Source organism: Triturus cristatus, chromosome 6 (assembly GCF_964204655.1).
Source record: "Triturus cristatus chromosome 6, aTriCri1.1, whole genome shotgun sequence".
NCBI classification, from domain to species: Eukaryota; Metazoa; Chordata; class Amphibia; order Caudata; family Salamandridae; genus Triturus; species Triturus cristatus.
The window spans coordinates 1329062064-1329076246 of record NC_140589.1 but is presented as its reverse complement, the minus strand read 5'-3'; the positions used below and the strand labels follow the sequence as shown (position 1 = coordinate 1329076246).

The window sequence follows — 14183 nt, the reverse complement described above, 5'->3', positions numbered from 1 at the left end:
CAAGTTCAGTCAACACTCCCATGATTCATCACGCTATCATCATATGGCTCACTGCTTAAGGGGCCGAACAGCCTATAATTAAACCTTCTTTTATCAGAGTTAATATTTACCTAAGGCAAATAATAGAACCGCCACACACAATTACAGAAAAAATAGAAAAGTTGCACAGCTGCAATAGGAAGGCTACATTTTTTTACCCATATATCCTCTGGAGGAGTGCACGACTTTTCACCCTCGGAGATCCATCAAGGCCAGAAAAAAGCAAACTACATCATTATAGCTGACGTGGGTCATAGGAGAAAGGGCTGCAAGCCATGAAACACTACTGCAAATTACCTGATGCCAAGGTGCTGCGGACCACTCCACTCTCTACACTTTCCAAACCACATAACGAAACAAACAAGCATTGGCATAGCCAATAGGTCTCGCCTTGGGGACCTTATAAGTGTTTAGCCATGCAACGGTTGATGTTGTTGCACAAAGGATATTGTGCTGCATAACTAAATACTTATAAGGTCCCAAAAGCTAGACCTATTGGCTATGCCAATGCTTGATCCCTTTTGAAAGTAGGAGGCTCGAGCAGTAAGTTTTTAGTATTGCATGAAGGTCTAGAGCTGCCTTAGATTTTGAATTTATTTGCCAGATAGCGAGGGGTGGAAGTGTGCAAGGCTTTGTTGGTGATATTTGGCAGTCTTATAAATTGACCTAGCTTCAAGAGAAACAAGCATTGGCATAGCCAATAGGTCTCGCTTTTGGGACCTTATAAGTATTTAGTTATGCAGCACACTATCCTTGCTGCAACAACATCAACTTTTGCATGGCTAAACACTTATAAGGTCCCAAAGGCGAGACCTATTGGCTATGCCAGTGCTTGTTTCTTAATGAATTCAGCAATGAGAACCTAGTAAGGGAACCCAGGGTCCTCATTCATTGCGAATCATCCAAGCTTCCTACCCTCGCGTTCTAGCCCCATGTTTTTCAAACACTTTTGCTGATCTTCTGAGTGTCTGGGAGAAAATCATAGATATATTCAATCAGGAAAACTAGGTCAAATCAAATCAATCGAACTTTATTCGATTTTTTTGTACAGAAAATCATAAAAGCAAAACTGTTAAAATATCAAGATTATATAGTTAAAAGAATACCCAATACATTATAAAAAAACTGATTACTAAAGAATATATTGATTAGTACCCATTTTGTTTTTCAAAAGCCTTTTGATATCTCATGCATTTTCATATAATCATTCCTTTCCTGTGTTTAATAATGCTTTTCAAGAAGGAAACAACTGACTTTGTGAAACATTTGTCATCCAGAAATTGCAAGGCTAGGAACGGAGGCCTGCATTGTCTCAGTCCCCAGAATCTTAAGACAGGTAAAATCCATCTTTTCCTTTGCGTTGCAAAAAATGTACAAAATAAAACCACGTGCATGGTTGATTGCTGGGATTGGTTATCGCAGGGGCAGCTAATTAGTGTTGGAGACCAGTCGTTTAGCTTACTGCTCGGTGAAAAAATCTAAATCTAAAACGGGTTAAAACAATTCGATCATACCCACTTAATGCAAAATTTAGGTAAGACCGTCTAACAAATGTAGTGAGCTTAATAAATTGATTGGATTATACCGATGACTTAGCTGCCTCACTTGCAAATCTGTTTGCCTCCATGAGGGTCATTCAGGATTTTTTTTTTTTTAATTCTATTTACCGTATGTAAAATATCAGGATTGTTAAAATATTCTGGGTGACCCAGATCTTTAATATTTTTTTTTTTTATAATTATAATTCAACCAGGGGATCTCCAGAACCCGGTCTAGTGTGAGGCTATCTTTTAAATCATCTCGGTTAAAAGAAGTTGTAGTGGAGGCAAACCAGGTAACTACATTGAGTTTATAAAATGGTTTTCAACTCTTACACCAGTTATTGGAAATTCAACTAGAATTACTTCTCCCTTTATCTCTTCAACCGTCTTCGAAATGGGGAAATAGAAAACATAGGTTGCGAGGGCAGCAGACAGTACCTTTGGTCCCAAAGAAAGTGAGAGCCCTTTGAGTGACGTCATATGTTAATTTAACATGAGAATATATGCTACGGGTAATATTAACAAGCATTAGCAAAGCCGATGGGTCTCGCCTATGAGAGCTATTGGCTTTACTAATGATTTTAACCATGCTATATTGCAGGATTCTCCAAAGTCAGTCCTGGAGGGCCGGATCAAAGCTTGATTTTTAGCATATCCCCGTTTAGATAAATATAGTCATCTAAAACATCTGGCATGGATCCGAACCTCCAGGGCCGACTTGGGGGAGCCCTGTTGTATAGCAAAGTGATGCAAATGGACAATAGAGAATGGGTTGTAGGGGATGGGCCATCAAGCTGACAAGAGTTGGGTCAGCTGACTGCGGTGATAGGGGTCAAGCTGACCCCAGCAGGCAGGAGAGGATGGGGAGTAAATGATAATGGAGGGCAGATGGGAAGGGGCAGTGGTTAACAATAGCCCCCACAGTGCGAAAGGGCCCACAGCTCCACGGAACCCCCTTTTGCACTGTGCACGGGCGGTAGGGCCCCTGGCCTTAAAGCTCCTGACTTGGTCCGGAGCGTGGAAGGCACCTTTTGTGAACTTTGCAGGGGGGTCCCCTCAAGTTTTAATACGCCCCTGGGAAGGGGTGTGGGAACATGTGATAACTGAGAGTGTGTGGGAGGGGTTGCTGAGCATCCTGACAACAGAAATGAGTGGGAGGGGCTGGGGCAGCAAGCTGACAACAGGGTGGTCGGGAGGGACAAAGGCAGCAAGTTGACAACAGATGGCAGGTGAGTGGGGATAGGTCAGCAGGCTAACAGTGGAGGGCAGGAAGGAGGGGCCTGTTAGGTGAGCTTACAATGGAGGGTGTGCGCGAGAGGATGAGAGTTGGGGCAGCAAGCTGACAATCAAGGGGGGGGGAGGGCGGGAGCTGATGGAGAAGCAAGCTGACAGTGGGGACAGGTGGGTGGTAAAGCAAGCTGACAACACAGAGTGGGCTGGGACAGCACACAGATATTGGAGAGCCAGACAGGAGGGAATGGGGGTGCATACGGACAACGGACAGGATGGGATGGGGAAGTAAACGGAACATAGAGGGAGGGCAGGAGAAGCTAACTTACAATGGAGAGCGGGCTAGCAGGGCTTGGTACCAACGGACAACAGGGTTGTGGGGAAGCGAGAACAGCAAAAGAAGTTAGACAGGAAGGAAACAAGAATGGCGGCCGAGGGTAGGGAAAACAGTGGAACACCAATGGGGAAGAAGTACACTTGTGAGACAGCTGTAAAATGCATGCTTTCTTAGTGTGGTTAAACAAAAAGTAAAAAAGTCATCTCTAAAATGAACAGTGGCAGGAGGTATATAATGCGTCCTTGCTTATGCTGGAAGAAGGCTTTACATTATACCTCGGGGACAGTCCCATACGCGAGAAATATCCCATTGTTGGGCATGCCAATCCCAGGTGGGCGACTAACACAGGCGAGACTACAGGATTGGAAGGAGGCGGGAGTGGAAGAGGTGGGATCGTTATTTGGGGATGGCACTCTCCTGAATCATGACATGTTTGTGCAGGCCACAGGTGCAACGGACCGACACTATTTATTGTATGCTGCAGTTGCACACTACACTAAAGAGACGTGGGCACCTTAGCGTACTGAGCCACCTCAACATGAGCTAGTCCACCTGCTTTACTATATGGGAAGGGGAGCCACTTAGTGAAATGGCTATATACTGGTATTAGAACGCAGGTCTCCATTACACTCACTGATCTCCGGACAAAATGGTCTGAAGATGCAGGTATGGTCATAACTGACAAAGCATGGTAGAGTATCTTGGAGCACCCCGGTAGGGTGTCCCGGAATGCCCGCCTTGAATTCATACAAACTATGGTACTGCATCGGTCATATCTAACCCAGAAGAGAATTCAACGTATGTACCCTGAGGCCCAAAATTGCTACCCCCGATGTAGGGCTGAGGAAGCGGGATTTCTTCATATGTTGTGGGCCTGCCCCCGCCTCGGTGCTTACTGGGGCGGGGTCCGGAGGGCACTCGAGGAGACCACCCAGCTCACAATTCACGACAACACAGTGGAGTGTCTTCTGGGGCTGCGCAAACGTAATGGAGCCCTTAGGGTCCAGTTGCGATTCCTTGACTTAGGCCTCATTTTAGCTATACGTGGGATTACCATGAGATGGAAATCTCCCCGTTGTCCTCCAATAACTTCATGGCAAGAAGACGTGATACGGTGGTGCGGGGCTGAAGGCGCGGTTATTAGAAGGGAGGAGGAAAGAGGATTACGTAAACACCCCATTTCCCTAGAAAGGCACCGCATGTTAGAAGTGTTTCGACAATTAGATCTAACACCTGGGCCTGTCACACCTACCCCATAGTATACCCACAACGCCACACCATACATAATGTTGGTCGGTAGAACCTTCCTTATCGCCCAGACAAGCGGCACCTATAATTGGATTCAAAGGTTCTTAGCTAGATGTACAGTAATAAGCCATTGGACGCATAACAAAACGCAGACCAGGAGGGAGGGTGGGGGAGGGTAAGGGGATGTTATGATGAGGGTAGTAGTTTAAATTGCACTTCAGTTATAACTGCCAAAGGCAGTACTTTTGTATCATACTGACGAACATAATGGGCCGGGCATAGGAACAACAGTTACCCTGATGTATTCTGAGTTGTACCAAAGTGTTATTTCCTACACAATGAGAAATATTCGGCTAAGATGTCTCAACAAAAACAAAAGGAACATGCCAAAGATGTATTCAATATTAATACTGTAACATTTATTGGTGTGCAATAAAGTTTGTTAAAAAAAAAAATAATGCGTCCATGCTCAAGGGAGGGACAAGCACAAAAAGATGGAAGAGCTGACAAATAAGAATCAAGCAAAGGAGAAGGACAATGAAGCCAACTAATGGTAAGCAATGGACGGGCTCTACGCCCGCTGTAAACTAAGAACATGCTTCATAACAGACAGCACATGTCCTAGGCAAGACCTAAAAACTGTCACGTTTGCCATGGCCAAACTTATTGACTGCCAATGCTTGTTTATAGAGGCTGTTTATGTAATGACATTATGGCCAGACTCCTTTTTAGGTCTCGCTAGCGAAGGCTGCGCTTGCGCAGTCTCGCTCGCGAGATATAATGACTTGGAGAAGAGGGGCTTGAACCCGCCCCTCTTCTCCATTGGCTGGCCTCTTGAATGCTGGCCAGCCATTGGAGAAGAGGTTCGTCACTCCGAACAGGCCCCGTCATTTTCGGATTCGAGGCGTGTTTTTTGCAACTTTTCTAATCATCTCCTCCAGCCAATGGCAAGAGGAGAACACGCCCCCGAATCCGAAATCGCCGCTGCCTTTCTCCGAGGCATTTCTGCTTCGCCTCGGAGAAAGGCAGTGGTGTGCTTGTTTTCTGCCAGGGGACAGGAAGCCGAGCACACACCGGGCAGCTGGTAATACACAGACAGTAAAGCAGGCGACATTTTTTGTACCCCTTAAAACCAGAAATACTTCAAAATTAACCGCCTCGCCCGCGCCACCCTGCTTTGCTTCTTAAGACCCACCATGTCACATTACATTCACGTTCCTCCCGGCTCCCCCGACGTGCCCAGGATGAATCTGACTGTAGATGAGTGCGGGTGCCGCGAAGGAGCGATGCGGCTGCTTAAGGAGCTGAGGCCACATTGGAAGCCGGAGGAAGTGACCACGCAGGTAAAAAAAAATACAAACTATTCGCCGCGGACTAAGAACCAGCAGCCCGTTGGATATTTCGAGTTGGGTTACGTGTAAACTGGAAGTCTCGGGCACAACCAGATTAGGGGCGCCACGCCCATCCCCCAGCAACCGCAGAGAAGTGTCTACTTGGAGGCCCCACCTCTCGAGTTTGCAGCACGCATGTATAGGCAGCGACAGAGTATTTTTTTTAAATCATTGTTTTTTTATTTTGTCAAAGGCAATTGTAGAATAATAATAATCTATCCTCCACCGTGGAAACGTTATCAATTTTAACCCGTTTTTGTAAAAAATATTTAGGCATTTATCCGGAAGCACCGTCTAGAGGGTACATGTAAAAAAAAAACTGTAAAATGAAAGATTAAAGACGGATGCTGTTTCTAATAGTAATGACTCGGTGTAGCGGGCCGACTAGCAATGTTATGGGCGTGTAAGGCCAGTGAAAAGGAACTGTGCTTTCACTTCCGCCTTAGTAACACGTTGGACGGTGACGTCTTCTTAAAGCCCCATCGTGTCTTGGTGTCGATCCCCGTTGTGTTGAAAAACGTTTGCTATGTTAGTTTAGCTTGTCACGTTTACTGTGTATGAAATGGCATGTTTTCAATGTATTACGTGTTAAATCACTTTTAAATCCCCGAACTCCGTCCCGATCGTGGGTGCTGGTAGCAATGTGAATGTAATGCATTTTGGTTCAGTAGCCTCAGCACCATTTTGTTAGCTATTTTGCAACCATCCGATAAACGAAACGCTTTTATCTAACATAAAGACTAACCACCCTACCTAATTGGACTCTTTTATGGGTACTGGACTAAGGATTTTGTCAAGTGTTGCCGCCAAATTGTACTTTTTGTTGTATTTTTTTTAATACCTGTAGCAATGCTTGATGCTGAAATGCAAAACCACAAGCAGATTCTTTGTGGTTTTTTTTTAATTCTGATGCCTAATAATTGTACATCGCTCCCCACAGACATGGCTGGCGCCAGGCACTTTAATTACCTGCTGATTTGCAGCAGAATGGTTCTCATGTTGTCCATTTAAGGATGTATGCCATAGATGTTGCAGTAAGCTATCTTACTGGATTGTCTTATTGGGGTAAGATACATTTTGTTTTATTTATTTGGGGCTGTTTTAAAGCGCGGGCTTCTTTCCAAAAGAGACTCGAAGAAACGCTAGAACCACCTTATTTATTTATTTTATTTAAGCGTTTTATATAGTGCTGGCAAGACCCAAAGGTATCCGAGCTATTGGCATTGCTCATGACATTATTTTTGTTTGTTTTTTTAAAGCATGTAAAGAAACGGCATTTTTATTTACAATGTCAATAGCTTAATCAGTGTGTGTGTAGGTGGCTCTGTGTGTGGGTGCAAATGCAATAGGTCTCGCATTTGAGAGTAATTAAGCTATTGCATTGTAAATAACAATGCCGTTTCTTTAACCCCTTCGCTGCGGCGGGAATTCCGCCGTAGCGCTGGGGGGTGTGGGGGGGCAGCGCGGTGGCGCTGTGCTCATGACGGAGCCACTCCGTCATGAGCCACGGTTGAGCTGTGCTCATGACGGAGTGGTTCCGTCATGACTCCGCCCAGTTGCATTGTCCTCTGTGCGGGGAAACAGCGCCGCGTTGGCGGAGCGGCCGCCAACGGTCGCGGCATGACGGAACCACTCCGTCATGAGCACACGGCAACCGTGGCTCATGACGGAGTGGTTCCGTCATGAGCGGGGAAGGGGTTAAATGTTTTAATAACAAAAACATAAACAAAAATAATGTCATGAGCAATGCCAATAGCTCTAACTTTACCAATGCTGAGACCATTGCATTGTAAATGCTTGTTGAGCAAGCCACCAATCAATTTTCTTCCTGCTCATCAGCATGTTTACCATTGACATAAATGCTGCCTGTCCTTATCTTTATAAGAACCTGTGAAGGTGTCAAGTCATCTACACTATAACATTGATAAGACACCTATTGCAACATCAGTCTGGGACAAGGGCCTTTTTATCTATGAAGGTTAGATAAGGGCAATAACGTAAACTGAATTGACTTTGTTGCCATATTAGCCCTACTGATGCAGCATCCCGGCCTACGCTGAGAGCGGTTACTGAGCCAAGGAGGAGAGGAGAGGAGAGGAGCTGAGCTGAGCTGGTCTCAGCTGATGTTTGTTTCTTTTTTGAGGGAATTCTCTTCCGGCTACTGATAATTACATCTTCTCGCTGCAAACGGGTATGCAGTGTGTTGAATCCTAAGAAACTCTATATGCTAGTTCAGCTACTCCATGCTCGTAGTATAGCGCATAGAAGCAGTCTTTAGGGTGTTAGATTGCCAAATGACATTTCAACTCTTAGAAACATTCACATTATTCTCGTTAGAGACATGAATCAGCACTGTTTTAATAATATTCTGTGTGGTTATTTGAGACTGTTGAAATAAAACACTTCTAAATATAAAGTGTCTTAGTGCAGATCTGGTGTGTGATATTCTAAAGAACGAAATTACAACTGCGTCCCTGACTACTTATTTACAGAGGAACTGTTAGTAACCCAGAAAGTCTCAGACTCCACATCAACTATTTGTTGAGTGGAGTTATGTGGACCTACAACAACCTGTACTTTTACACTCAAGCATTGAGGCGCTGAACTTATTTCAGGCACCCATGTGTGGGAAAGTCAAATCTTGTAGAGCTAAGCCAAAGCTTTTGTTTACGCAACACTTCCAGCATGGGTATTGCTTCCCAAGTGTTTGTAATGCATTGTGTTAGCTATTGAAGTGAAAGAGCTATTTAATGTCCTTGCAATGACTGACATCTGCTGTTACTAGTGTAATGAAATGTCCCCTTTTTAGGTCTCGCCTGACCCAGCGCATGCGCTGGTCTGGCGAAACTTATTGAGAGGGCTCCAAAAAGTGCTACCAGGCCAGCCTAGAGCTACAGTGCATGTGCGTGGGCGCGCATGCCGCGCTTTATCGCGATTACTTTCACTTTCGAGGCCGCACGGCCGCCTTGATGTTTGATCGCGATCACTTTACCGGCTGCACGGCCGCTTGGCATAGCCAATAGGTCTCGCTTTTGGACCTTATAAGTATTTAGTTATGCAACTGTTGCATGGCTAAACACTTATAAGGTCCCAAAGGCGAGACCTATTGGCTATGCCAATGCTTGTTCAGATTTAAGAATAAGGCTCTCATTCAGTGTGTATACACAAAATGTTCATATTTGCATTATAAGGTAAAACAGAAGTGGCCCAACCAATAAAACTGTTTCTGGTCTCCAATTATGTACCATTGGTTAATACCTGCCAATTGTATGCTGTGATTTATGTTTGAATAAACTTAATTTACTTGAAGTTTGTTATAAATGATACACTCACAGTACCAGCCAAGTGTAAACAGACCGAATGCCTTGCAGTGAGTCCTGCTTGTCATGCATCAACACTACACAAGGCTTGGTTCTTATTTTTTCTTTTTAAATTAAGCAATCATGATGCCCTAATAGCTTAAATGCTTGGGCTGAAACGTGCTGGGATCAGGAGATCATAAGTAAAACAAATCGATCATTCCATGGTGGGTAAATTGAGTATCATTACATTTAAAATGGTTATTAGTATAACATATAACCAGTTGAATTAATGAAAGGGCATTTATATAGCGCTCTAATACTCCTAGGAGTCTCCTTGCGCTCTGCACCCCTGCCAACGCTCAGGTAGCGTTTACTATTTCAGCAAACAATTAATGTTTTTTTAAGTATGGCTTCTGTCTAGAGGATACTATTATAGACTTTATATGACATTTAGATAACATTTACAGTCTTTATATTTGCTCTTGAAGCAAATAAATGCATTGCTTGTCGTATTTTACTGTCCCTTCACATAAGGATAGCTATAGTGGTAATGTTACACCACAGACTCATATCAGAAGGTTTGCTATAAGGTTAACGTGACCTCAGTTGCCCTTCCCAGTGCAGGTGCTTTGCTCCCATGGAGGTCTCCGTAGGTGACACCCCCTCGATCCTACTCTCATGTCTGTAACAAACTAAAGGTACTGCCTCTTCTGTGTATCGGCTGATGAGGAAGTAAGGAAGGGCACAGGTTTCTTGTTCTGACCCTTGGGGAGGTGGCACTGATCTATACTTTTCCTTCAGCTCTCTGAATGCAAACTCAAGGGTATGCCAAGAGGGTAGGACTCTGTGAGACAATCCCTCCAAGGCCAGTGAAGCATAATGCTAATCTTAAAATATCAATTAGTGCTCTGACTGGAAACAAAAAGTCTGGTACAAAGGATTAACATAGTAATTTTAAAGAGTTTAAATACCTTATGTGCTCACTCAGGATTGCAGAAGTGTACATTATAAAATATTCTCAATTTATGTTCTGTATGTTGCTTAACTGTGTTGGGGTGGCATTGAGAAACGATCAAGGGAGACAGCTGTGTAAAACATGCACTCTCACAGAATGCTTTAGGAAAAAGAAAAAAGAATTCGAAAAGTAAGCACTCATGGAAGAATAGATGGAGCCAATCAGAGAATTGGTAAAAACGTTATGCTGCATGGGCGGAACAAAGACATTCTGGACGGGCAAAACAAATAGAGCCAGCAAATAGAAAGGAAGCAACTGTGAATGACAAAACATAAAGTGAATAGTAAGCAATGGGCGGAATGCATTTCTAGGTAAGCTTTCAGCATGTTCTCAATATGTCTTTACAGCAGTCTGGTAGACATGCACCTACAAATGGAGAACTTGTATAGGTTGGAGAACTTGTATAGGCTGAGCCTGTTCGTAAAAGTTGGCTTTTGCTTTCTCTGTGGTGCAATCAACAAATCTAGTGGCTATGTTAGTTTTATTTTGAAAGTATCTTATTCCTTCAACATGAACAACTTTTTCCTCTTTCAGCAATGAAGCCAAGTCGGAAGGGCGAAGCGATCTGATTCCAACAATTAAATTTCGTCACTGTTGCTTGCTGCGAAACAGACGGTGCATTGTCGCCTACCTGTAAGTATTTAATGAGGAGCTATATTTTACTCTGTGTTATCTTGGCTGATGTGCATGGGAATGGGGGTGCTGTTTGAGGTTATTGTACATTAACGGTGCCTTTAGAAACTTGACTTGCTTTATGTGTTGTGTTACCACCGGTAAAAATAGTCTTATGGAAATTGCTGCTTCCACTGTCATATTTTTAATTGATACAATTTTAGTTACCTATGATGACTATGGGGCGCCTTGCTGATGATTGCTGACGGATTTTTAGGTCGAGCTTTGAGGCAGCGTGCATGGGCTGCTCTGAGAGGCATGCTGTAATCCCTCTGTGAGGTTAGACCACGCACACCGCTTTCCATTTGTTGGTTCATGTGCCTTTCAAAAATGCTTTAATGTTATTGGTGAAATGCTGGTCTTTGTCCCGCCTTTGGGTGTGTTTTTACTTTCCTGGCGACTGGCCCTGTTACGCGTGCCCTTACTTTTTGATTTATCTAATTGTTTGTTCTGTGCACTTTTAAAAAAAATTGAGGGGTCCTGTGACGTATCTTGATGCTTCTCACACATGCTCATTAATGTGCGCGTGTCGGTGTGACCGCTAGTTGAATATCCACTGCTTGCACGGGAGCTCTTGCATAGGTTGTTACCTCCGCGCTCGCATGCAAACCCTTTTACACTATACCAATGTTTTTCACTGCTCTCCTATTCCTTTACTATATGCTGTTGCTCCTATCTCCGTGCGCTCCTGCCCCATCCCTTTGTCCGTGTTACCTATGTTGTTAATAGACATGCAGAGGCGGCAGGGCCAGCAGAAGGCAGGCAGCTCTTCTCTCCCAAGATGGCGGCTCCCACAGTCTCCATGTCTGTACTAGTAACCAGCCTCCTCCGGTTGTCCCGTGAGGCCCCCCAGCGAAGAGCAGCCCCCGTCTGAACCAGGTTCTGTATGGCCGCTGCATTGTTTGCAACCTGACGATCTTTCAGGTTTTCTTTTCTTTTTTCTGTGTCGATAGACTTACTTTTGGACGGACACTGCAGGGCCTCTATTGGTTGAACGGAGTGTGGGCTGCAGTCTAGGAATCTGAACATGTCTGCCAGTGGGGTGGCTTTTGCTGGAAACAGCAAGATGCCGGGCAAGAAGCAAAAGCTGAGAAGCGATGAGAATAGCCACTCACGCACCTTAGTATCTAGGTATGTCTTGTGAATCTGTGTGTACTTAAGTGCATTAGGTGACTGCTCCAGGGGAGTCATGAACGCTGCTTGATGCTAAAACAGATAAGAGAATACAGTCGAAAATAATTATCTCCATGTCAGTATGCCTGCCCATTTCCCTAAGGACCCATTTCCGAGAATCTCCGGTTTCATTTGGGAGGGTCGATGTGGAGAGAGCTTCTACTAAAAACCACTGTAAACTTCCCAGTAACTTCCGGTAACCTACTGGTGTCCTCACATTGAAAGCAGTTTGTGTAGTTTTATAGCGTTCTGACTGTTCTCGATCTTGAATCTTGTCTCTTAAACTGGCACCCTCCTGGAGCCAAAGTGTTTAGTTTATAACTGGTGCAGAGCATTTATTTCAACATTTGCAATTGCCAAACAGTGCCAAATGTGTATTTCCCCCTCTCTAGTGTTGCAAATGTAGTTTTTACACTGGACAACATTTGGAAATGCATTTGCAAAATTGGGTTGTGCAGGTATTACACTAAGTGGCTTCCATTTGAATTTTGTATTGTGCAGAACGTATATGTTGCTCATTGAGAAAAACACATGTTCTCATCTAGTATGCTGGAATGTACTCGATGCCTCCGAGTTTATAAAAGTACTGAGAAACCTATTTCAAAATAAGCCCAGCAAATTGAGCGAAAAAATATGCAAGGCACAATACACCAGTACAGATGAGCCATCTTGGTATACTAGAAACATGTTTTTTGCCTGCTAGCATTCGAAGAAGGCAACAAATCATGATTGAGTTTGTGCTCCTACATTTGTTTCAAATTTGTGTTGGTCCTTCTTTTAATAAACTCTGCATCTTGATTGTCTGAGTCCACCTTGCCTGCATGTAGAATCCAAAAAACATCAATCTGTCAGTAGGAATGTTTCTACTGTAAATGTAGAAGGAAATTAAGTCCTTTGAACGCAGGTGGAAGGTGAGAGTTGGGCAGCTTCCAAAGGAAACTCACTCTCTGTGCTGTCACTGGGTTGGTGTGAACTTTTATTTGATGTTTATATCCCTGCCGAATTAGATTTGTCCACCTCTCTCTACTGGGGTTTATTTTTTCTAGCTCTGATTGCAGCTGAACGGGACCTCACGTAAATGTTCTTCATTTAATATATGTATTGGTAAACATGCATCAAGCACATGGCACAACACTCCTGGAGTTGATCACAAGTCTGGTTTAAATAAACACGCCTTTTGAGATAAAAGCAAGCAGAATTTTCAATTCACAGCAGTAGAAAGAGTATTTGATTTTGCAGTGCCCTCTGACACACACTTGCTACTACACTTCTCTACATAACTATACTAATTCTTTACAGGCTGCCTCCTGTTCAGGTCCTGTGGTTTAAGAAGTCAAATCTGCTAGGAAATGTAAATTATAAATATAACCTTTGTTGGATAACGGAACACGTTTAGTGTAGTTTACCACCTCTCTGCCTTGCTATATTCCTAGTTTCTCAGTCATCACACAATACCCACTGTTTTTCATCACATGAAATATTGAGAAAATATGAAAATGTATTACAGTGTTTTAGAACACTTGTATCTCGCCCTTGCCGTTGACCTACACGTGGTTGGGGGAGTACCATTGGACCAGGTCTGTTACATACACCCCGGTTAACTTGTCGAAGGTAGGTTACCGTGCTGGGCCCAAGCACCTGTATGAACTTCTGGACCTTTTCTTTTCATGACATTTTTATGCGATTAGACCACCTAAGAACATGTGCTGGACATACACATTTCACAGGTTTAAACCTTTTTATATCTCCTACTTGTATTTCATTATTGCTTCTATGTACACAGTTAGAATTTATTGTTTATTTATTGCCACCCTGCAGAAATGTATTTCAGGCCCGTTTGATATCTACTGTGCATGTAGACGCAATAGATTATTGTAGCAGGTTATGTTAGGCTGCATTTATAACCCAGTATGCCCTCTATTTAAAGGGCCTTTTGGGGTTGAACAGATAGAAGCAACTGTTTACAGGATTTTGACACTGATTATTGTGGTTTGTTCTCGTACCTTGCTTTGGTGGTTCTACATGCTATTAAATGATAATCCTTATTAATTTGTAACCTCCTCGGATACCTCTCTGATCCTATTTTTTCACCCATTCTTTTCCCTCCACTTTAAATTGCATTTTCATATCTGAGTAAATATTAAATCCAGAACATTATGTTCTTTTGAACTTTCAGAAGGTGAGCTGTTTCAAACTGTGTAAAGTACAAGGTTTGCATTACATCACTCTGTAAAA

General features: G+C 43.5%; 1 protein-coding gene across 3 annotated transcripts in view; it reads left to right on the top strand.

Moving 5' to 3' along the window:
• The window catches only part of GINS1 (GINS complex subunit 1), a 278493-nt gene that overhangs the window by 81013 nt on the left and 183297 nt on the right, over positions 1-14183 (top strand). For all 3 annotated transcript variants that reach the window (XM_085612334.1, XM_085612335.1, XM_085612336.1), the window contains exon 3: positions 10638-10736. In XM_085612334.1, coding sequence (XP_085468460.1) covers positions 10638-10736 — 99 coding nt within the window. The remainder of the gene's footprint in view (positions 1-10637; positions 10737-14183) is intronic.